General features: G+C 39.2%; 1 protein-coding gene across 1 annotated transcript; it reads left to right on the forward strand.

Annotated features, from left to right (window-relative positions):
- Positions 1 to 844: 844 nt before the first annotated feature.
- anpeplb (alanyl (membrane) aminopeptidase-like b) lies at positions 845 to 22,420 on the forward strand. The gene is made up of 20 exons (XM_079681822.1): positions 845 to 1,563; positions 3,780 to 3,922; positions 4,035 to 4,171; positions 4,550 to 4,670; positions 5,916 to 6,070; positions 6,168 to 6,281; positions 6,415 to 6,558; positions 7,451 to 7,516; positions 8,335 to 8,400; positions 8,493 to 8,641; positions 9,623 to 9,702; positions 10,028 to 10,161; positions 10,912 to 10,967; positions 11,102 to 11,249; positions 11,472 to 11,560; positions 12,258 to 12,368; positions 15,996 to 16,163; positions 16,783 to 16,923; positions 20,129 to 20,192; positions 21,462 to 22,420. The coding sequence occupies exons 1-20, from the start codon at positions 956 to 958 to the stop codon at positions 21,603 to 21,605; spliced, it is 2,838 nt and encodes a 945-aa protein (XP_079537948.1). The 5' UTR covers positions 845 to 955; the 3' UTR covers positions 21,606 to 22,420.
- The last annotated feature ends 3 nt before the right edge of the window (positions 22,421 to 22,423 follow it).

Raw genomic sequence — 22,423 nt, forward strand, 5'->3', positions numbered from 1 at the left:
CTTGGGTCACATTTAATGCACATCATTACGGCCGCTAAACAAAGGTAATGCCCCTCCACCTGGCTCCAGTTTCTGCCATGGTCTCTCATTGTTTGAGACATCTTACTGTTTCAATATGGTCAGGTTGGTTTGATTTCCTAGATCCTGCAACAGCAACATCTGTTCTCAGTACAAACATCCTTCGGCGCACCCTGCTCAGGGCCCATTTTCTCCTGCACTGTTGCCATTTTGCCTCTTATGGTTCCTCTCCTGAGGTGAGTAATTATGTGGGTGTTGTGGAGGCGGTGGTCGTGATCTCCTGCGGTTGGGCCTTTCTAGCTAATTTCCTAAAACAGTTTAGATCCTCCTCCTCTTTTCTCTCCTCTCTTATCCAACCCCTCCTCCTATCCTCCCATCACATACTTCTCGTTTGTAGGTCAGGATCTCTGTTGACATGTGTCTTTATTGAAGCCATCATCTGACCCCCGTGCATTGCGGTTTTTACCAAGAGCCATCAGTGCAACCTGAACCTCTGGACACCTTCCATTCCAAGCTTCTTCTGAAGGACTATTACTCACCAGCAGCTCATTTGTTCCATTCAGGCGTGTGATTATTGTGATCGTAGTGAGGGAATGTGTGATGAGTGCAGTTTAGGGAAAGTGTTTCCTGAAGTTTACCTAACCCCTTTATTAGTGGCAAGACCTCAGAAACCACCTCCAGATGTTTGAGAGCACAATCTGACCCATTATTTACAACACGAGGAACATCGCCCTCTTCACACGGACGCTTACTCTTTGCTCCTTTGGCAAGGGCCGAGTTAATGCTTAATCTAAGTACAGAGTCGTAATTGCTAAGGCCAAGCCCAGTTCACGGGAAGGAGGTTACTTGGTTGTGAACAGATCACTGCAGAGGCACTCAAGCTGAGGGATTCATCGGACTCATCTCTTCCTGACAAGCACCTTCAGGACAGACCACCATGTCTAAGAACTCCTCGGTCACCAAGGCTTTCGCCGCTGCCTTCGTCGTCCTGACGGCCTCCGCCATAGCAGGCATTGTCACCATGGTCATTTTGTACAAAACCCAGATCGCGACAATGAATCCCACGCCCCGGCCGACTTTCCCTTCCACCACCACGGGCCTACCGCCCGTCACACGGCTTCCGAAGAACCTCGTCCCGGAGAGATACAAGGTCTTGCTCTGGCCTCTCTTCTACAGCCAGATCCTTGAGGAGGTCAACGTCACCAGCCCCAACCAGACGGCGCTCTTCACTGGAAACACCACCGTTTACTTTCATTGTGTCCAGGGCACAAGCTCCATCTACCTCCACAGCCAGAACCTGGATGTTTATGGTCCAGTGGTGGCGAGCACAGACAGAGATGAAAGGATCCGTGTTACCAGAATGGAAAACCACCAAGACCAAACTAACTTCCTGGAGATCGAGTTGGATTATGCTTTGAAGACGGGGGGGAACTACAGTTTGTTTCTGTCTTTCAGCGGAGAAGTATCAGGTGGTCTCGAGGGGATGTATGGTAGCACATATGAAGAAGGTATCCCAGCTCATGAAGACGATACAGATACAGACAGGTGGGTACAAAGAGTTTAAAGCTTTTGAGTGTATATGTGAAGAATTAGTGATAATGACGTCAAACTATTCTGACGATATACCTTTTGCTTAAGAAAACATCCTGCCAAGTTTTAGCAAGGACACCGTTATTCACCAAATGTTAAAATTCCCTTATGTTTTACTTTGTGTCTTCAAGATTCACACATATATGGAAATGGATTAGGGCCACATGTAAATTTAAAAAAAATGGAGATCTTACCAAGAGTTATTTATTTTTTGTTCTGAGATGTCAAAATTCCGAGAAGGAAAATCTGAATTCTGAGAGAAAACTTTTTTTTCTTAGAATTTTGAGAAATTCCGATTTGAAATAAATAGAGCCCTAATCCTCAGTTATATTGCTACGGTTTCACAGAAACTGAAAGAACGTATGTTCAGCATTAAGCCTTTTTTATCTGACACCCACTAAAGTTCTGTGTTGTAAATTCCCCTTCCTTCCGATTTAGTTATTAGACCGAATGTGTTAGTCTATGACCTTCTGTCTGTCATTTTCTTTTACTTAGTTTCCCTAAAATGTAATCATGAACTCATTGCTTATTGATGAATGAATCCATTTTTATTTTCTAATTACTCAACACTGAAACATAATTTGTTCTGGCATTGCTTACAGTAGCTCCTCGAGCCATCTCCTATATTCAACACATGTAGAAACATTGAGACATTAAAGAAGTAAAAGAATCATTTTGCTTTTATTTTGGAGGTTTTCTTTAACGTTGGCAGGTTAAAACATTCTCAACTGAATGTAGTGAGACCATACTAATATCATCACTCCATTGTTTACTGTTCTGTCGGAAAGATAAAATAATATACTCTAATCTTATAAAAAGATCAAATAAGAAAGTAAATCCAAAGTCAGAACAAATGTATATAGTTGTCGGCTGCAATATGTTAAATATATATGCAATATATTATGTAAAGCAATACGGAAAGTATAGCACAGAAGAGGATTAGGGCCGCATGTGGAACGTTATTGAGATATGACCAAAAGTTCTGAGAAAAAAAGTCTGAATTCTCAGAACTTTAAAAAAAAAAAAACTTTTGGTCAGATCGTCAAAAATGTTTCACATGAGACTCTAATCCTCTTTCACAGTATAGTAAGACCTTGACTTTCATGATAATATTTATAATACAATAAAAAAAACATAGAGAATGAAGCACGGTGATCACAATCTATCTAATCATTTAAATCAAAGTGACGCTCCTAATTAATGTTCCTATCTTTTTGTGAGCAATTCAAAGTTCGATTTTTCAGATTGGAGTCAGTAAATCTGAGTACATCTAGATGTTGAGGATGTACTGAGGTCTTTTGCTAAAGGGAGAATAACAATACTTTGTGTCAGCTATTAATCTGAATCTATAAAATAAAAAATAACTAAGGCTGTCAAATAAATGTAATGGAGTGAGAAGTTCATTATGGCTTCTAAAATGTAGAGGAGTAGAAGTAACAAGTAGAATAAAATAAAAATACTCAGGTGAAGTAAAAGTACCCCAAACTTGTACTTAAGTACAATACTTGAGTATGTGTTCTTATGTACATTCCAGATATACAGTATGTGGTTTCAAACAGACGGAATGAACTGATGTATTTTTGATAAAGCTGTTTTCTGTCTACTTTCTGTAAGTGATTCATTTATCATGAATAATGTGCTAGTAGTGTATGGTGACCCTTTATTTATATTGTTCTCTCTAAGGAAATAGGATACCCCAACTCACTTTTGTCTTCATCTTGCTATTATACTTAAAATTAGAAACCAAATAATAGGTACTGGGCACTCGGATGTTGCTCAGTTGCCAGAGTCATATTTCACCCTTCAAAATTTTAAGACCACCTCAATGTGCTGCTACAATGCACTATCACTTGACAATCTCCACTCACCACTAGAGATATTGCATTTGGCATTGGCAGATACAGTATGTGTTAGTTATTCTCAATAAATCAACTTTTGCCATGGTTTGTGCCAAACTTACAATCTACCTGTTACAAACGTAGAGGACACACAATGACGCTGTATCCACCAGTATTTAAAATACGCAAATCTGATGGAGTTATTGCTTTTAAACGTACTAATTCAACGGAATCTACTGTATTATGGGATTTTCAAATTGTATCCTCATTATCTGTATCCAGTGTTCCCGCAGTGTTTACCTGACAATACACTGTCTTTCTCTGTAATTATAGATTCCTTATTGCCACCAATATGGAACCAACATTTGCCAGGAGGGTGTTCCCTTGTTTCGATGAGCCAGATTTTAAGGCAGAGTTCGAGGTGACAATAATCCACAGGAGAATGACGACGGCTCTAGCGAATGGCATAAATACAGGTAAAAAAAACAAGCAGTCACAATGCAAAAACATAATATAGTACCTAAATTCTCGTCAAAATGATCCAATATATCGTCCTAATACGGGCCTTCTTTGTTTCAACTCTCTCAGACGGTGCCAATATTATAGACGATGATTGGAAAGCCACAGCTTTTCAGCCAACACCGTTGATGTCAACGTACCTGTTTGCCTTCACGGTTTCAGAGTTTACACCAACCCCCTCCTCACATCACCGTGTGGAAATCAATGTATGTGTACTGTAGACGTAGGATAAATGATGTGTCTTTATTCTCGGTATGGAGTTGATGTTTGCTTCTATCACTTTCAGATCAGGTTTTGGATATATGATGGGAATTATGTTAATTCAAATAACCATAGGTACTGACTACAGTCTAACCATAGGTACTGAATAGAGTCAAAATGTTATGGCATGTTTTCAAGGTCATATCAAAATAATATTCAGAACCATGAAACCAAACCGTATCCAATAACTGAATAATTTTCAGGTTTAATAACTTAGTTTTTTACACGTCACTCCCACACTTTTGGGATTATTTCAAATTATAAATATGTAAAAGTACAAAACCCAAATATGTATCTTGCATGCTTTATGTTTTCCCATACAGACGTACGCTCGTCCTAAGGCCACTGCAGCAGGACACGCTAAATATGCAGCGGATATCACGGGAAGGATTCTCGACTACTTTGAGCGCCGTTTTGACATTATATACCCACAGAGAAAGCTAGGTAAGTCTTTGTCTACACAGGAAGAACATGTTGACTATATCCTACTTCTTTATCATTTGATATTAGTATACAGTACAGGCTACTCATTTTGACTTGTTTGCTATAGGGTTCACTAGCAAGGACCGTACCCCAACATTTTGTCATTTAAAGATTTAATGAAGGAGGGTTAGAATGAATGGATGGATGTAGGGGAGGGGAGGGGGCTTGAAGGAGACAAATGTTGTTTGTGAGGCTGGTTTCGGGGGACGTACTGAAGTCAGGGCAGAGGGAGACTCTTGGTGGGGGTTCTGTCTCCGGGAATTTCAGTTTGAGCCGATTATGGGCCCCAAGACAGTACCGAGAATGACACATTTGGAAAAGTGTGCATATATAGTATTGGATAGATATAGGAAGGGGTGAGGGGAGGGTGGGATGAAGGGGTCGATTGGTGTGAGGGGAAGTAATAGTTCAATGTGTGATGGGATGTGGGTTAGGATAAGGGTGTGGGGGATGAAGGGGTCAATGTGTGAAAGGGGGAAGAAATGTGGTATAGGATGAAGGGATGAGAGGAGTAAGGGATGAGAGGAGGAAGAGGTCAACAGGTATAGGGAGGAAGGAATAGGGCTAAGAATCGGTTGGAAGATCATGGGAAAGCTGTCAAAGTTCCTCAACCTCAGTTCCAGCCTCCATCACTCGTTAGGCGATCATCATCATCCAACAACATCCAAACTTTTATTCTCAAGAAAATAATTCAAAGAAAAGCATTAGACCCAACCAGAAAGACGGAAGAAAAGGATCAAGTAACTACTGGCTCAATGTATTTCAGGGGGCAGAGAGGGCCTTTATAGAGGGGCTCAGTCTTTTAACAGATCATGCAGATTTATTTCTTAATTTTTTGTAAATGAATTATGTTTGCTGTAGATACTTTATTGTTTTGGAAAGAATGTTGGTATCTAAACAATTCTGAAAAAAAAAAAAGCTTACGCAATATATTCTGGTTCATGTGGGCACAGCCAGTAAGGAACCACAAGCAGAACAAGTCAATATAATCGTTATAGCACACAATGAGAAATGTATTGCTTCAAACCACTACATTTACCACCAACACTGTTTGCACCTTTCAAACTTCCTCAATGTTTTTATCACCTCCAGAGAGGCTCTCTTTTTCTGAGGAAAACTCACTGGATACTTTCAGATATTGTAACACACTACTGGCAAATGTAGGTATCATCTCATTACTTGTCTATATTTCTGTGACTCCTACAGATCAGATTGCACTGCCAGACTTAATTTCGGACGGAATGGAAAACTTGGGGCTGATCACGTACCAGGAGGGGGAGCTGCTCTATGAGGAGGGGGTGTCCTCTCTGCTTGACAAGGAAAACATCGCTGAACTCATTGCACATGAACTGGCACACCAGGTTAGAGGAAACTACTCTTCACCCACTTTTGTCAATAATTAAAAGCCAAAAGGAGAAATGCCAAAATGACATTAACATTGCTTTTTTTTGTCGACAGTGGTTTGGGAATCTGGTGACGATGAAATGGTGGAATGATATTTGGCTGAACGAGGGCTTTGCCAGCTACATGACATTCTATGCAGTGGACGCTGTTGAGCCTGACTTTAAATTAGTAAGTTCAGACCAAACCTTCACCTCTTTATTATGAGGGTCATGGTTATTGAAAACGAAAGCTTGATGCAATAAGGCAAGCCAAACACATCTCTTCATGTTGTTATGCAGCATGTCTCTTCTTGTTTCCCCAGAAAGATGTAAATATCCTGAACAACCTCCACTCTGCGTTTGAGGCGGACGCTCTGGCCTCCTCTCGTCCCCTCAGCACTTCTCAGGGAGACGTGCAGACCACTTCTCAGATCATGGAGATGTTTGATACTATAACCTACTGTAAGGTAGAGACAGTATATTTCAATGAATACACCCTGCATGAGGAAGCAGGGCAAAGGATTTTATTAATACCACGGACCAAAATCAAGCTCATGGGGGGGCATAATACTTTAAATTTCTCAGATGTAGATAAGTGCTTTTTAAGATACTGTATTTGGAGTGGTAAACATTAAATTACAATTTTATATCAAATCAGTGGGCAGGAGCTTAAATGATCTTTCAATGAGCAATGCATGAGATTCAGGCTGAATAATGTGGACATTCAGAAGAGGCTGACATGATCACAGCATTTCTGAAAATGAATGTTGGCAATTTTAAAATAAAATAAAAGTAAAGAAAATGTATGAATACACTTTTTAGGCAATTATCTCACAACTTGTATTATATACATCACCGAAAACATTCCGAGGACCGAACCTCTGTGACGTCAATGTGGGTACGTCCTATTAGGAAGTGTAATGCATTCACTTGAGAAAACAATAGTTGTCTGTTTTTTTGCTGAGTTACCTCAAACAAAGATTTCATATAATTTAATCAAATCAAACATGTCCGTTTAGTTGAATCAAGTTTCATTATGATTCATTACTATGCTTTTGTCATGAGTTTGTTGAATTTGCGCTGAACCCCAGGACTTTGCATCTGTTCAGACGTACATTACACTGCTTTGCTACTGTGCAGTGTTTCACCAGAATCATAGGAAATGATATAAAATGCTTTGTGGGCATGAGGCATTTTAAATGCATTCAGGCTGGCTACAGTGATCCAAGAGCCAATCAGGCAACTGCTAAAAATACAGAATCCCCAGGGAAAAAACAGGGAAGATATATATTTGTTTTTCTCAAGTGAGCAGTGTCCTCAGTATGTTCATGTAACATGTATTTGGTGTTCACTCTGTAGGGGGCAGCTGTGCTGGTAATGCTGGCAGACCTTGTGGATCAGCCCGTTTTCGACAAAGCAATCGGAGTAAGCAATTACATTTAATCTCATTCAGTTGGGCTGACATACAGCTGTATATAATTGCCTCTGACTGTGCGACAAAAAATAGTTTTTGACACCCTGTTTAACATCAAACCATCAGTGTCCTATAATGTTGTTTTTATTGAGAAGATGCATCCTTTTGGTAATACCAAAGTTTGTCCAATTACATGGCTTACAGCATGGGTGGGATAGCTAATATCAAATGCGATGCCTTAAATGGGGGACTGAAACGATAAAAACTTCAAAATCACGTAGACCCCTTGTGGTGTTGATATTGGGTCAAACTGTCTCTTAGTACTCGTTAATGAGCAAAAGAACATGCTTGATTTTCAATTTCAATTTCTAGGTTTTGTACAATACTTTGGTTTGTCTTATTATGGAAAAGGGATAAGGTACAATTAGCACAGTACAGAGAAGACCCAAAGCAGCTGTAAAGCAGCTGTAAGAGCAATGGTGGCTAACTAGCACTAGCATGTTCCAGGCTTTTTAACTGACACTATTTATTTGAGTTTGGAGTCATGAAGTCAGTTAGCTTAGGTTATTTGGACAAACTGTTATGTTGCTCTAAAGTCTAACATTCCAACATCTGGTTTTGGTTGTTCTTGGTTTTTATTGCAATGTGAAAAGGCAAAGAAACAACTTTAAAATCCACAATGTTAGACAAACTTTACAACATTGTAGACATACATCATCTTCAACATCTTTGCTGTTGCAATTTTTTTTCTTCGATTTGGCAAATTAAAATAATACTTTTTAAACGTAACTGTAACTTCTATCTGGATCTCTCTGTGTTTCTGTTTTAGAGGTACCTCTCAGACTGGAAGTATAAAAACACAGACCAGAACATCCTCTGGGGATACATACAAAAGGTAAAGTGTTGGATTAAATCAGGTATTTCCACATGCAAATGTTTGGTAAGTAATCATTGATGAGTCTATTTTATTCATAATAAATGTTGCAGGCAGATGACGAGAGTACAGGTGAAAGGAATATTGCCGAGGTGATGAACAGCTGGACTAAACAAATCGGCTACCCTGTTATCACCATCAACACTACCAGTGGAGAAGCCTTCCAGAAGCACTTCCTGTTCAATGACTCAGCAGTATCTAGGTTTGCGCCAAATGTGTACCCGTTTAGGTCAAAGCTCTTATAATACTCATAACATTAAAGTTCATTTCAAAATTCTTATCAAAATAAATGAATATTGAGTAAGAATCAGTCAATATTTTCAATCAAGTAAATTAACATCTTAAGTATTAATTCTTTAGAGTGTGTTGGAAAGAAACTCCCTCTGTAGGGAACATAGGGATTTTAACCTTTGCACACCATTAACATGCACAAACCTTTTTTTTAAATCAATGAAATAAATAACTCTTTTTAGGTCAAAATAATGTCATATAACATATTCCTAATATGGATTAGATATATTGGATTTCTGTCAACATCCAACACCAGTGCAAAGGAATGCCGCTAGTTAAAATGGTGTTATCATTAGTTTGCTTGTTTACTTGAATCTTGCAAACTCTTGGTGGAAAATGTGAATAAATGTAGTAATGTGGTCAGTGCCCATTTGGACAAAAATTGAGAAAATATTTCACATTTACTATCTTTCAAATGCCAAAGTTCATGAATTTGTCTTCAAGTGACTTCACTCAAAAATGTCTTACTCCCTCTCAGAAGAATTGTCACCAAATATTCAAACTCAGGTGTGTGGCTGTTTTGGTTGGCAAAATACAGTTATTTATTTAGCAATCACTTTTGTCTGCTATGCCTGCATGAAATCACTGCAACAGACTGTATCATATATTTGGCCATGTAGAGCGTTCTAACAATGTGTTCAATAACACTGCCTGCTGACACATTCTTAAATTGCATTGGCCAAACTCAGAACAGCTCTGGACTCTTGCATGTTGGAAGTGCAGAGAACTGGTTATTGTACAGGAGATTTGATTTCATGAACCCTTTTACAGGTCATCTTAAAAAGCTTCTTTCTAAGTTGCCTTTCAATTATTCACTGCTAGACACTGAAGAACCCTTTGCTTGACTATGAGCGTCCTAATTGTTTTTGTCTTTTGTTTTCTGTCCATTTAGTCTTTCGTGGCACGTCCCGATCAGAGCCATGAAATATACAACTCTGCTTCGTCTAATCTGGTTGAAACCTGGCGAGTCAGGTAACAGGATGTAAAACACAGAGCCTTTCTCCTGAAACCCAATTTTTAACAGCTTTTTTTGCATTTTGGACAAACAAACCATTACATTAGATATTTTGTATTTCATCAGGCCCAGAAAATATAAAATAACGTTTAAATATAAATAATTATTTGGACCTTTAGACATCTTAAGGCATCTATGTGATGGTCCTTGATTGGGTAAAATCCAGTAAAAGTTTGATGAGACCGAGAAAGATGACCTTATACACAAGATAACTTTTAATATCGTTTTTAATGTGTATTCATACTGTTCCATTGATCTTTTATGTTATTGCTTTTTGAACAGCAATGAAAGACGAATTTGTTGCAACTAAAGGAGAGTGGATTCTGGCAAACGTCAACTGTACTGGATACTATAGAGTCAATTACAACCCAGAGAACTGGGATCGCCTCATCACTCAGTTGCAGAAAGACCCACGTGTGAGTACTGAGCCAAACCATGAGGTCCAGCACTCTGGGACATTCATGGTTCCCAGAGGATACATTCAAATGATTTTGTAGATCCCCAGACTCTCTATCTAGCAATACCAGTGAGTTCAATGTCATCAGGTTAGGGTTTGTGCATTTTTATATCATAGCTAAAGTTATTACATCCTGTTTGGAACATGAATATCTGTACCCAAACGTTAAGGCATCAATACAATCAATATGAATCATCCTCTGGGGAACATGAATGTCTACAAAATGTCATGGCAGTTTATCAAACAGTCTGGATGAACTGACTGACTTTAGCTTAGCGGTGGTAACTTGAAGTCATGGGATGTGACGTAGGTCATTTGGAGCCCCACATTTGCTTTTTGCTTCTGGCGATTGCATTTAAGCTTCAAATGTCACAAACTGGTGTAAATAGTTGGACATTAACCTGCAAAACAAAACGTGTACGTTTCCAAAACTTGTGTGCCACTGGGGAAATCATTGCTTTTTGTAAAGCGATGCACCATCACTGTACCACTCTATTGGTGAGCATCTTTAGACAGAACTCCTAATACAGGAGCATAGCTTACATTTAAAGAAATTAAGGCTTTATATCGAACTTTTAAAATAGTAAAAAGTTATTGTTTCCTGATCTAATGCAGAATTTTCACATTTATAGTAATATCATTGATTTCAGATGTCTATACTTGGGGTCTTTATAAACTAAAAATGTAACTGCCCCTGCTCTTCTTCCAGCGGATCCCACTGATGAACAGAGGGCAGCTTGTTGACGATGCATTTAACTTGGCAAGGTAATAACTTGGATTCAGATAAACCACACTGCTACAAATCCTAGTGTGTTCTGATAAAACCTGTTTTTTTTTTTTTAAATCAGCGCAAGCTAATGTCTACCTCTTCCTACAAATGTTATCTCTGTTTTCCTCAGGGCCAAACTTGTCGACGTGACTCTGGCGCTAAATTTAACGCGCTTCATTCGGAATGAGACGGAGCTAATACCCTGGGCAGCAACCATCAGCAACCTCGGGTACTTTGTCCGCATGTTCGATCGATCTGAGGTGTATGGACCAATGCAGGCATGTACTATTAAAACATTATTTTAACTTGTAATAATCCAAATGAACAATTCTTTCTAACATCACTAAATGAATTGACTAGTATTACATGAAGAAGCTGGATTTAACAGACTAGATGTGATTGGTGTCAATGTCCTTCCCTCATCAGGATATAAAGAGATGAGTCATAAAAGTGTTGTGTGTGTTCCTGTAACTCTGCTGTAAATGTGTCTCTTCCTGTAGATGTACCTCCGTAATCAGGTTGAAGGCCTTTACAATTCTTTCGGAAACTACACAGACAATTCCACAGTCCCAACTGATCACTCCTCACAGTAAGGAAAGATGAGTTGTTATGGCGTCATATAACACTATCACATGTTTCGGATAAAAACTCAAATTACTTGATTGGATGGTTCTTTGGTATCGTCATTTTAAATATCTTTGTATGTGTGAAACTTCAGCACATTAGCAAAGACCAACCTACCAAGATACAGTGTTTTATATATATATTGAATTTCTTTATTAGGACTTATTCATCAGAATCAGAAATCAGTATCAGAAACAGCATTATTGCCTTAAGTAGGTATGGTGCGTGCATAAACACAGTCAAAGAAAATACATTGTCAGAAAAACAACCAACAAATAATGTATATATAATATATATACCTAACAACTATGTACAGTATAATATGACAAAATACTCGTAAAAAAATAAAATATATGCAGTACTGGTATGAAAAGTGTAACGCCGTGAAGATATTAAAAGATCATCATCATTTAACACCTACTGATAATTTATAAATATTCAGCAAATCTCCGAAATGTGCTTGTAATTAAACGTAATAATGTTCCTTAATAAATGACATATCAAGCTGAATGAATTCAAATGCATTTTTCATCAAAGCTCTATTAATAAATATTTTATTTTAAAAATCGCATCTCTATCTTCTTCTAAACACTTATTACATTACATTTATCATCATGTATTACATCTACACTTCTAACATAGACATTGTGCTTTATTCCAAGGCAAATCCAGATAAAGGCCATAGATGTGGCATGTTCCAACGAACTCCCAGAATGTATTGAGATGGCTCAACATATGTATGCCGACTTGATGAAAATCAACAGCACCAACAGGTACGGACAATATGGCATAAGTATCTTTAACATCACATTTATTGCCTATCTGCCATAGTCCTATAGTGAAACCGGAATGATTGAGTGACCCAACGTTTTATGAAATAAATGTTTAAAACAGGTCCCCAACACATAGTGCTGCCGGATGCTAACTTGCATGTTGGGCAATTTGCACAATTAGCATCAGTTGCAACAATTAGCATATTGTGACTATAGTTAAAAACTGGCTTGGCCAATTTGCACTATTTGAATGTTGAATCCATTTCTGAATTTTTCAGGATAAAAAATGTTAGTTTTTACCAGAAACGTGCCATATTTTTTTTACTCCATTGCTATTTTACTTGTGGGCTGATTTTTATGAATTTTGGGTTGATTGTAAAGTTTTAGGGGACCCGTTTTTTAGCTATTGACTGCATAGGATAATTAACGCTAGTGAATGCAATTTATGCTAATTGTGCAAATTGCCCAAATGGGGACCCATACTATACATTTCTATCATGAAACTTTGGAGTACTCAACATCACAGGTTCACACTGCTGGCGACTAGACTTTTATACTTCATACCTTCTGAAATGATGCTACACTGGAGGACTGTTGGTTCTAAGGGTCTCACTGTAACAGCTGTCATCCTGTTCTGTTGCTTTACGCTCCAGCAATGATTTAAGAAAGGTAGGTGTCGTTATGATCCCTTTTTCGTGTTTGTTGTTGGTGCCTGCTGTTACCCGTCTGCATTGTGGTTTTTATCTTTAAAGTTGCTCTGGGCTGGATGTTAACATGCACTATAAGCTTAAATCATATACTTTGGCAACCATGGCAATCCTTTTCCAACTTATTGAAAAAGGGTTTGCCAAAACAAAACTCCTGTACCTTCACACTAGCTTTCTTTGTGTTTTGGAAACCAGCTGCAACTTTAAAGTAGAGACATTGACTTTTCAATAAATGTGTCTTCTTTGTGTGCTCATTACATACACACACTGAAAAAACTGAAACGTTGACTTTACATTAGGTTCAACGTCATATTATTTTTTCAACAAACCTAAAACTGTAATGTGCAATTTGTTGACATAATACATTTAATTAAAGTCAACTTCTCAGTTTTTCAGTGGTGGAAAGTAACTAAGTATATTTACTCTAGTATTGTACTTAAGTACTTTTTTGAAATAGTTTTACTTTACTTGAGTATTTCCCTTTAAGGCGAGACACTACAGTTGAATAGGGTAAAAAAGGTTTAACTTAAAGATATCAGCTAGAAATGTCTCCAGTTAATTAATTACATTAAGACAATTGTTTTTTGTATTACAAGTTTTCTGAAATAGCATTTTTAAATATGCAAATGAGCCATAATATCATTAAATATGCGCTTATTTTAATAAATTTCAGGAACACAAATCTGAACATTGGATTAAGCCAGGTTCAAAGTTCTTGTTTCATTTTGTAGTCACATTAGATTCTAAAGTTTTTACAAAAGGGATTTCGGATATCTCTTTTTACAGCCCTAAAATATCCATTGTTGCTCTGTTTTTAGGTATAACATGTTATATCATTCAGGCTATGAATGATATATGAACAAACCCTTCTGTAAAAGCCTTCAGAATATTGATAGGAATATAACTGGAAGGTTTGGTGTATGTACGTGCTACTGAAGTAGACATTTCTCACTCAGAATAGGAGAAAAAACTCATTTGAAAACGGCCTTTAAAGATTGCAGTGTGGCGCTACCTAAACCCTCCTGTTGTTTGGATGACAGCTTGCGCCTCGACGCACTCCGTGAAGGTATTTCATGGTCAGGGTCATTTGTTTTTTGTATAACCTTGCTTCGTGCAAGTAACAATTGTTGTCGTCTTCTCTGTGAACGTTTTTTTTTCGCTGTTCTTTTGCTATTTTGAGATTTAAACTTTCCAGTGGAAAGCTAAGGCAGGAAGTGTTTTAGCACACCACGTGAAGCATCTGAACGAATCACGTTGTCAGAGATTTACACCAGCCAATGAGATTTCGTTTTCTGGTTTAAGACCCCTTTGTACTTCCACGATTGGTTGCTGATACAAACAAAATGACCAAATTTGGATCAGATGAGATTGTGCAGTAGACGGAGCTTTCCAACGATACCTCTGATTACATGGTGCAAACAACGGTCGCGGTACTTTATGTTACGTTAGAATGCTAACTTTCGGTGAATTTAGGAGAATTCTACAGACGCAAATAGACAAACTATATTAAAAATAAACATCGGGCTTCCGGTTATGGCCCTGAGCTGAGAGGCTGACACTCCCCAGCACGGTTGCTATTCATACTAAAATCCTATTCTAATTCATCGGAACCCACCTAAAAATGCATGGTATTTGCTTCTAAACCCGCTCAACATCCATTATGCCACAGAAACCGTCAAAAAAGACAAAAAAGGCGGAAAACTCAACAGAAAACGGAGCAAGTGAGGACGCCATGGCCACGCTACAAGGCGACAACTCAGCTAGCAAGGAGTGCAAGGGTAGCTCAGAAGCTAACGCTACCACTGACAACACCGACAATGCTATCATACAAGCAATAAATGGCCTGAAGACAGAGTTTTCATCTGAACTGGATGGGCTACTTGCAGCAGTCAACAGCGTTAAAAGTGAACTGACCAGTTGTCAGAAGAGAATATCCGAGACGGAGGAGCGAATATCAAACGCCGAAGCTGGCGTCGTCTCCCTGCAGAGGAGAGCCGTGAGCCTAGAAGAACAAGTTGCCAAGCTTACCTCGAAACTGGACAGCTCTGAGAACAGTAGCAGAATTTCCAATTTACGATTGGTGAATTTACCTGAAGCGGCAGAAGGGAAGGATATTTGCGCATTCCTGGAACCCTGGCTCCCTGAAGCCTTGAGATTAGCGCCACCAGCCTCTCCTATTGTTATCGAGCGAGCCCATCGGCTCTCTGGCCCTAAACTTGCTGGTGGCCCGCCTAGACGACTGATCATGAAGTTCCTTAATTACAAGGATAAAGTCCTCGTTCAGAATGCAAGACAAATGGGTAAAATATTCTACAAAGATCGCCAAGTGATGCTGTTCCCGGACGTCTCTGCAGAGCTGCATAAACAACGGAGGAGATTTGATGGAGTTAAACGGAAGCTGCGGGAGATGGACGTCCAATATGGAATAGTTTTCCCGGCGCGACTGAGGGTCACACACGGCGGCCGGTCTTACTTTTTTGACAACCCCTCGGACACGGAGAACTTCATCAAGGACATACAGAAGAAATAAGACGGCGTGAACACTAACTGAACATGATTTACGGACGTAATTCAAAATATGTTAAAAGGAGAAGCGTTTGACTAATACCTCAGAAGCGGCAGGGCGAATACAGGCGGACAGCCGGCAATGAGACATACACAGGTGGGAGACGGGGCGGCTTGCCCCTACCTTACCTATATTCTTTCCTGATAAATAGTTGTTTTGGCTGTTTTGTCTAAACCGAGTTTGAAATTAACCACGTGAACACCGCTTATATATACTGTACATGTACATGCATGAAAGTGTCTTAATACATTTAGACGGCATGTTGAAAATGAGACAGTCCTGATGTAAGGAAAATGTGTGTGTGTGTGTGTGTGTGTGTGTGTGCTTGTTTGTGTGTGTTTGTGTGTGATTCAGCATCCACCCTAACCTGCGGTCTGTAATCTACTGCCAAGCTGTGGCTCATGGGGGGAAGGAGGAGTGGGAGTTTGCCTGGGACCTGTATCTTCGCTCCTCGGACGTCTCAGAGAGGGACCGGCTCCGGCGGGCTCTGTCCTGCACCAAGAAGATCTGGCTGCTCAGCAGGTGACCTTTTTACCTTTGTTTTGAAAAGTGGTTGGGACACTTCTTTCAGATACAAATAAAACTGTATTGCGTGCAACCCTTTTTTTGTACACACTAGTTTCCCTACCATTTGTAGACACAGGGTTCACAGTGTCAGGCTACAGACTGTTGTCATAGGAACCATTATATGTGTGGGGGGAAATATTTAGGAAGCCAATAATATACGTCTTTCTTTAGGAGACTTGCACACCCCTGTTCTCCACGGCGACACGCATACATGCAAACATGTTGTGATAAGGCGTCATCTTTGTAAACCAAACCCTTGTAGGGGGGTCTGGGGAAGATGTTTTAATAAAGCAGTGACACTTATTACTTCAGGCAAACAAGCCAAACCACATAGCACTTCTTGGGTCCCCAGAAATACACCGACCATTTGACCAGACAAACTATTCTCAAGATGTGCATGTTCAAAAATTGGTAGAGACATGTCCCCAGAGTCCCCAGCGTAAACGACAACTATACTTTTTTACCGTGCACATAATACCTTCTTTCAATATGCTAGACTTTGATAAGGTGAATCCCAAACACACAGTTGTTATTATGAAGTGAAGAGTTTGTCAGTGACTTCCTTATCTTGCAGATACCTGGATTACACTTTGGACCCTGAGCTGATACGTCTGATGGAGGTTGCTTCCTCTATAAGCTACGTCTCGAGGAATGTGGCCGGGCAGGCGCTGGCCTGGAACTTTATCAGAGCTCACTGGAACTATGTCAGATATGGGTAAGGTTATATTGCTTTATTCATGAACAGCTTACAGATTGTGGCTTTGGGTTTGACCAATATATACTTGATGGCTATGTTTAAATTTAGCCGTTTCTTATTCAGACAGATTTACAAGAAAATTACAAGTACTTGTGGTTGAAACCAAAAACATATGATAGGGTGGAGAAACGAACAGAGTGTTGAGATTGTGAGAACTGGGACAGAAATCGGACACACACATTTGTCCTAATTCTTCTGAAGTTGACTACAACAAACAGATCTGAAGTCCGGATGAATTCTCCTTCACATCTTTCCTTCACCCCGTGACGTTTCCCATTTAGGACAAGTGGTTAGGAAAACAGACATGACCTGACACCAGCCTGTGTCTATCCAGAGATGGGTCTCGGAAACTTTTAGCCTAACATTGCTAGACTAGGCTCAGGTTGTGCTGTGGCATTACATCTTAGCAACATTGATTACAGAGCTACATGATGGATACAAGATTCAAGGAAGAACCTCCACCACCTCATAGCACTGACTCAGTGGTAGTTTAAAGAGCAGTATCAGCCCCACAACTCATCTATCAGTCTAACCCTAAACGCAGTGTTGGCTTGCTCATGGGCTTATCCTCTCAGCTCTGTCTCATGACCTGCTCTCAGGCCATGAGCTGCCAGTTAAAGACGAGGTTGTTGTTGTCGTCTGTGTTGTCTTTATGGACGTTGTGTTGGTGGGCTCCTCATCACAGAGGTCTCTGGACACTGAAGCGAAAAGCGGTTGAGTCACTTGAATAAACAAGCAATGCCATAAAAGAACAGAATATAACTAGAGAATGCAATTCCTGAAGAAATTGCTCGTGGGAATGCTTTATGCTGAAAAGCTCACGCTAAACTGCTTTGCTGAAATGTGAAGAATTTAGATTGAAATGATACATGAACACAGGGGGCTTGAATGTGTGATGAGAGAAGAAAAGAAAGTAAAAAGGCTTGGAAAAGCAGCGGAATATTTGAACTGCAAACTTCTGAACTAACTTGATGATCTGTCGCCATGGCAACGACATTTGATGACACCCCATAATACGCTTAGATGCGTTGATGGCTGCATCGTTACCAAACCTGTGAAGTTTTTGGGCGTTTGGAGCAGTTTCACTGAAGTTATGGGAAAGCCGTGTTTCATGGCGAGCATTGTGTTGCCATGGCAACGGCATTTGAAGAAATCTCAAAACTGTCCCGTATATGTCTTCACGGCTGGACTGTTAGCACACATGTGAAGTTTGAGCACTTTTTGAACATTTTCATAGGAGTTATAGCGACATCATGTTTTATGGCGAGGGATACGAAACGGCATATGGTGAGATCTGAGATTTGGCGTAGAGCTGTTGAGTCATGGACCGGTGATATACAAGTGAAGATTGGGGGACGATTGGACCGTGTTGATTGGACTTAGAGCAACATCATGTTTCATGGAGAGTGGTCCGTCGCCATGGCAACGGCATTTGATGACACCCCATAATACGCTTAGATGCGTTGATGGCTGCATCCTTACCAAACCTGTGAAGTTTTGGGGCATTTGGAGCAGTTTCACTGAAGTTTTGAGAAAGCCGTGTTTCATGGCGAGCATTGTTTTGCCATGGCAACGGCATTTGAAGAAATCTCAAAACTGTCCCGTAGATGTCCTCACGGCTGAACTGTTAGCACACTGCTATCTGAAGTCTGCTGCTCTGAGCATGTCAGTTGTAGCGATGACATCATCGTGTTCCATCACACAGGTGTTTATATTTGAGCTAACGAGGCGTCCAGAGATCAAAGGCTTCATTGTTCTGAATGAGAGATAAACCTCTTACATGTGAACGTTTTGTGTTAGAACCGTAACAGATATCTGTGAAATTTCAAAACGTGAAGCATGTCAAGGAAGTTGAGTATCTGAAGTGTAATTTTTGTGTACTTTCGGGTTAATAATGTGGCCTTTTTGGCAGTTTAACTAAAGGTGCTACCGTGCTGCTACCGTGAGGAAATATCTGCCTGAAATTACAATGGGGTTTAATGGAGGAATGTTGAAAGTTGTTGTCACTTCATGCTCTCAAGAGGCATTTTGTTTAATTATTTTTGCTTAATTATTTGTCATTTTTCAAGCTACGAGATGTTTTCCTACGTTTGTCATGATAAATTATGTCTCAGGAATGTAGGTTTTGGGAACTATGGCTGTTTTAAAAAAATATATGAAGGCACATTTCAAGATTTTCTACCCTCTAGCTGTGACATCACGCACTCTAGTTAATGTTAAAATCTGAAGAAAACCTCTAAAACAAGGTCTGAAAAATGTTTAATATCTCTAAAAGTAAGAATCAGATTTAAAAGTTGTTTTACACGAATAATGTCAGAAAGATGTGTAACATTTTAAAGTTAGAATGAGGTTTCTGAGTGAAAGTACGAATGAACAGTTAGCAGTTGAAGTCGCATGAAGATTTGTTGAAGTTAAAGAATTTCTCCATTGACTTCAATGGTTAAAAATGTGATGTATTATGGGATGTATCTCTGGAATTATGAAAGTTATGAATGAGAAAAGTAATAGCCATCGATTCCCGACCGAGCTGAAAGTTTTGATGTTCAAACGGAGTTTCTGCGATGTTCAATGCGGGAGGAGAACCGCGGCAAAATAAGTCGGCGGAATAATAAACTTTTCGTACGTAGAATAACAGTTAGTTGGAATGCTGTTAACAGCATTCCCACTAAATAAACAGGGGCTTATATAAATCTTCTTCAGTTGTCATTAAGTACAAAGGTCTTGTTATTTAATCAGTGCTTATCATTATCTCTTCTTCATAAAGTCCCCACTGTGTGTGCCGTTACCAGGAAGCGAAATAAATTGGTATCAAAGTTTATATAGACATAACAGACAGACAAGGTTTAATTTCATGAGCAAACAAGGACACCTCAGATGAGCTAAATCAAATTACCAGAATGGTCTCTGACTTCTTCATACTGTAAATACTACTTCATACTACAATTAAAAAGTGTATAAGGCAGCTAAAACCAATGCAGTCTCATACAACACTCCTGCAGTAAAGTCCACCTTCTTTGCGGCCATGATTCTTGCAGAAACTGGTTGACTTGTGTTGACTTTTGGCCATTTTAGAGTCTGCATGGGGTTTGTGGAGTTGTTGAACTGCGTTGCACTACATGGAAGATAATTGCTGATATGTTGTCCACCCTGTCTCTGCTTCCAGGGATCCAGTCACGCTGATCGAGGAAGTGACCGGCAGGTTCTCCACCCAGTTCGAACTGGAAGAGGTAATTTATGGATGTCTAATCATTATTATGAAATTGATAATACTGTCATGCAATGCCATCAAGTGGGAACTCCTCTCTCCAGTCACGCACCGCTAACTGATTCATACCCAACAAATGAGTGGATACACCCTACAACTTATCAGATGTATCGTTGTCATCGTCAGTTAATGGATGACGGCAAGTTAGTTTATCTGTGAGCCAAAACCTCAGATCTCTTACAATGTCATTTATTCTCATTAAGATGATTTTTTATCATTTTTCATTTAAGGTGAAGGCTGGTTATTTTTTATATTTTTCTTATTACCAAAATATTTCATGAAAAGTTGAAAACCACCACTAATAAGTATTTATACAGCCTGATATCTCTTCTTCGTCTGTTCCATAGAGCTCCATTGTTGTTAAATACATCAGTGAGCCACACTGTTGCGCTGGTTTCATGTTCATCCTTCATTACCAGACACACTGTTCTTCACTTTTGGTCAATCCCATTTTTTTTTATCAAACTATATTCAACTTATTCTGCTTTGAATTAGGTCCAGTGTAAAGGATTTAGTGACGTCTAGTGGTGATGTTTCAGAATGCAACCAACTGAAAACCCATCCGTTACTAACAGCTCCCTTTCCAAGTGTGTAGAAAATCTAGAGCTGACAAAGGTAACGTGAAACAAAAAGAGGCCTTCTCTAGAGCAAGGGCTAATGTAGGAACATGGCCATGCAACAAGTTGAACTCCGTAAAACGGACTCGATCCTTATTTTGATACTACAGGCTCATTCTAAGATAACACAACCATCCCTATTTTTAGGTGATTATAGACCTATAAAAACGGTGTGTGTGTTTATTGTGATGAAGAAAATTGTGTAACAGTGTTGCTCATTATTGAGTTTGGAACATAGAAAGATGAAATGTCAGATTTGGCCTTCTATGTGTACCTGGTTAACAAAGCAATTTGGTTGTAGCCTACTTTTCATTGAATTATCATCAAGCAAGATAAAACCATGGTGGTCAGACATGTTTTGCCTAACCTAACATTACTGTGTGTGTGTGTGTGTGTGTGTGTGTGTGTGTGTGTGTGTGTGTGTGTGTGTGTGTGTGTGTGTGTGTGTGTGTGTGTGTGTGTGTGTGTGTGTGTGTGTGTGTGTGTGTGTGTGTGTGTGTGTGTGTGTGTGTGTGTGTGTGTGTGTGTGTGTGTGTGTGTGTGTGTGTGTGTGTGTGTGTGTGTGTGTGTGTGTGTGTGTGTGTGTGTGTGTGTGTGTGTGTGTACACACACAGCTGGAGCGTTTTGCGATGGATAATGATCTGGGTCCAGCTTCCAGGGTGGCGTACCAGGCCATTGAGCAAACCTCAGTCAACATCCAGTGGGTCAGCGAGAACAAAGATGTTATACTAGAGTGGTTTGAAAGAGAAACAGCTTAGTTGAATGTAAAAAAACAAGGACTCTTAACGACCAGTGGTGCTAGCATTTTTACATTAGTTAGCTCACTTTCATCTGCCAATAAATGCACTTCAGAAGCAAGAACTCATCAAGACTTAATCAGGAAAATAATCATCATTCGTGACATCATAACACTGAATCATAGCATAGAACCGACTCTGAAACAAATGTGACACCAAGTGAAGACACAGCAGTGTTTACAGTTTGTATATATACATTATTTATATAGTATATTCAATGCTATAAGTCAAAGTAAGAAGAGAATTACCCTACTGTTGGTCATTATTGCACATGATACTAAAGATGCTATACTGAAGTATAATCGTTTGAAAAGTTTAATGTTAGATTCAAAATGATCACATTTACTTTTGAAAATCATTTTTGTTGTTGCTCTTTATCACAGATGTTTTAAAATCTTTGTTAAATTTGAAAATGGATTGAAACTTCCAATAGGTATGTAATTCTCCAAAAAACCATTGTTCCAACGTATTAGGAAAACAAACACTAGTTCATTGGAGCAGTTAAATGAACCCGCTTGTGAATCATTTACACCGCTAAAGGATAGAACTTCCTCCATTTGTTTACAGGAACACATGTATGTGTTTTATATATGTGGTAATCAAAGACAGCATTATTGTTGTATGTTGTTGAAATTGTGTTTTTTGATAATAAAACATTGATTAAGTGATTTAATCCTGTACATGTATATTTTACAATAGCTATATTGACTCACTTTAATATATATTGTAAGAAGATGACCATGATAATAACCAGCAATAAAATATTGTTTAAATAACTT

This window comes from Notothenia rossii (genome assembly GCF_949606895.1).
Source record: "Notothenia rossii genome assembly, chromosome: 5".
In the NCBI taxonomy this organism is placed as follows: Eukaryota; Metazoa; Chordata; class Actinopteri; order Perciformes; family Nototheniidae; genus Notothenia; species Notothenia rossii.

Coding starts and splice junctions, on each gene's coding strand:
- anpeplb (XM_079681822.1), top strand. CDS start 956: ATGTCTAAGAACTCCTCGGTCACCAAGGCTTTCGCCGCTGCCTTCGTC. Junction 4,172..4,549: donor ATCACCGTGTGGAAATCAAT/GTATGTGTACTG, acceptor TTTCCCATACAG/ACGTACGCTCGTCCTAAGGC. Junction 10,968..11,101: donor GATGCATTTAACTTGGCAAG/GTAATAACTTGG, acceptor TGTTTTCCTCAG/GGCCAAACTTGTCGACGTGA.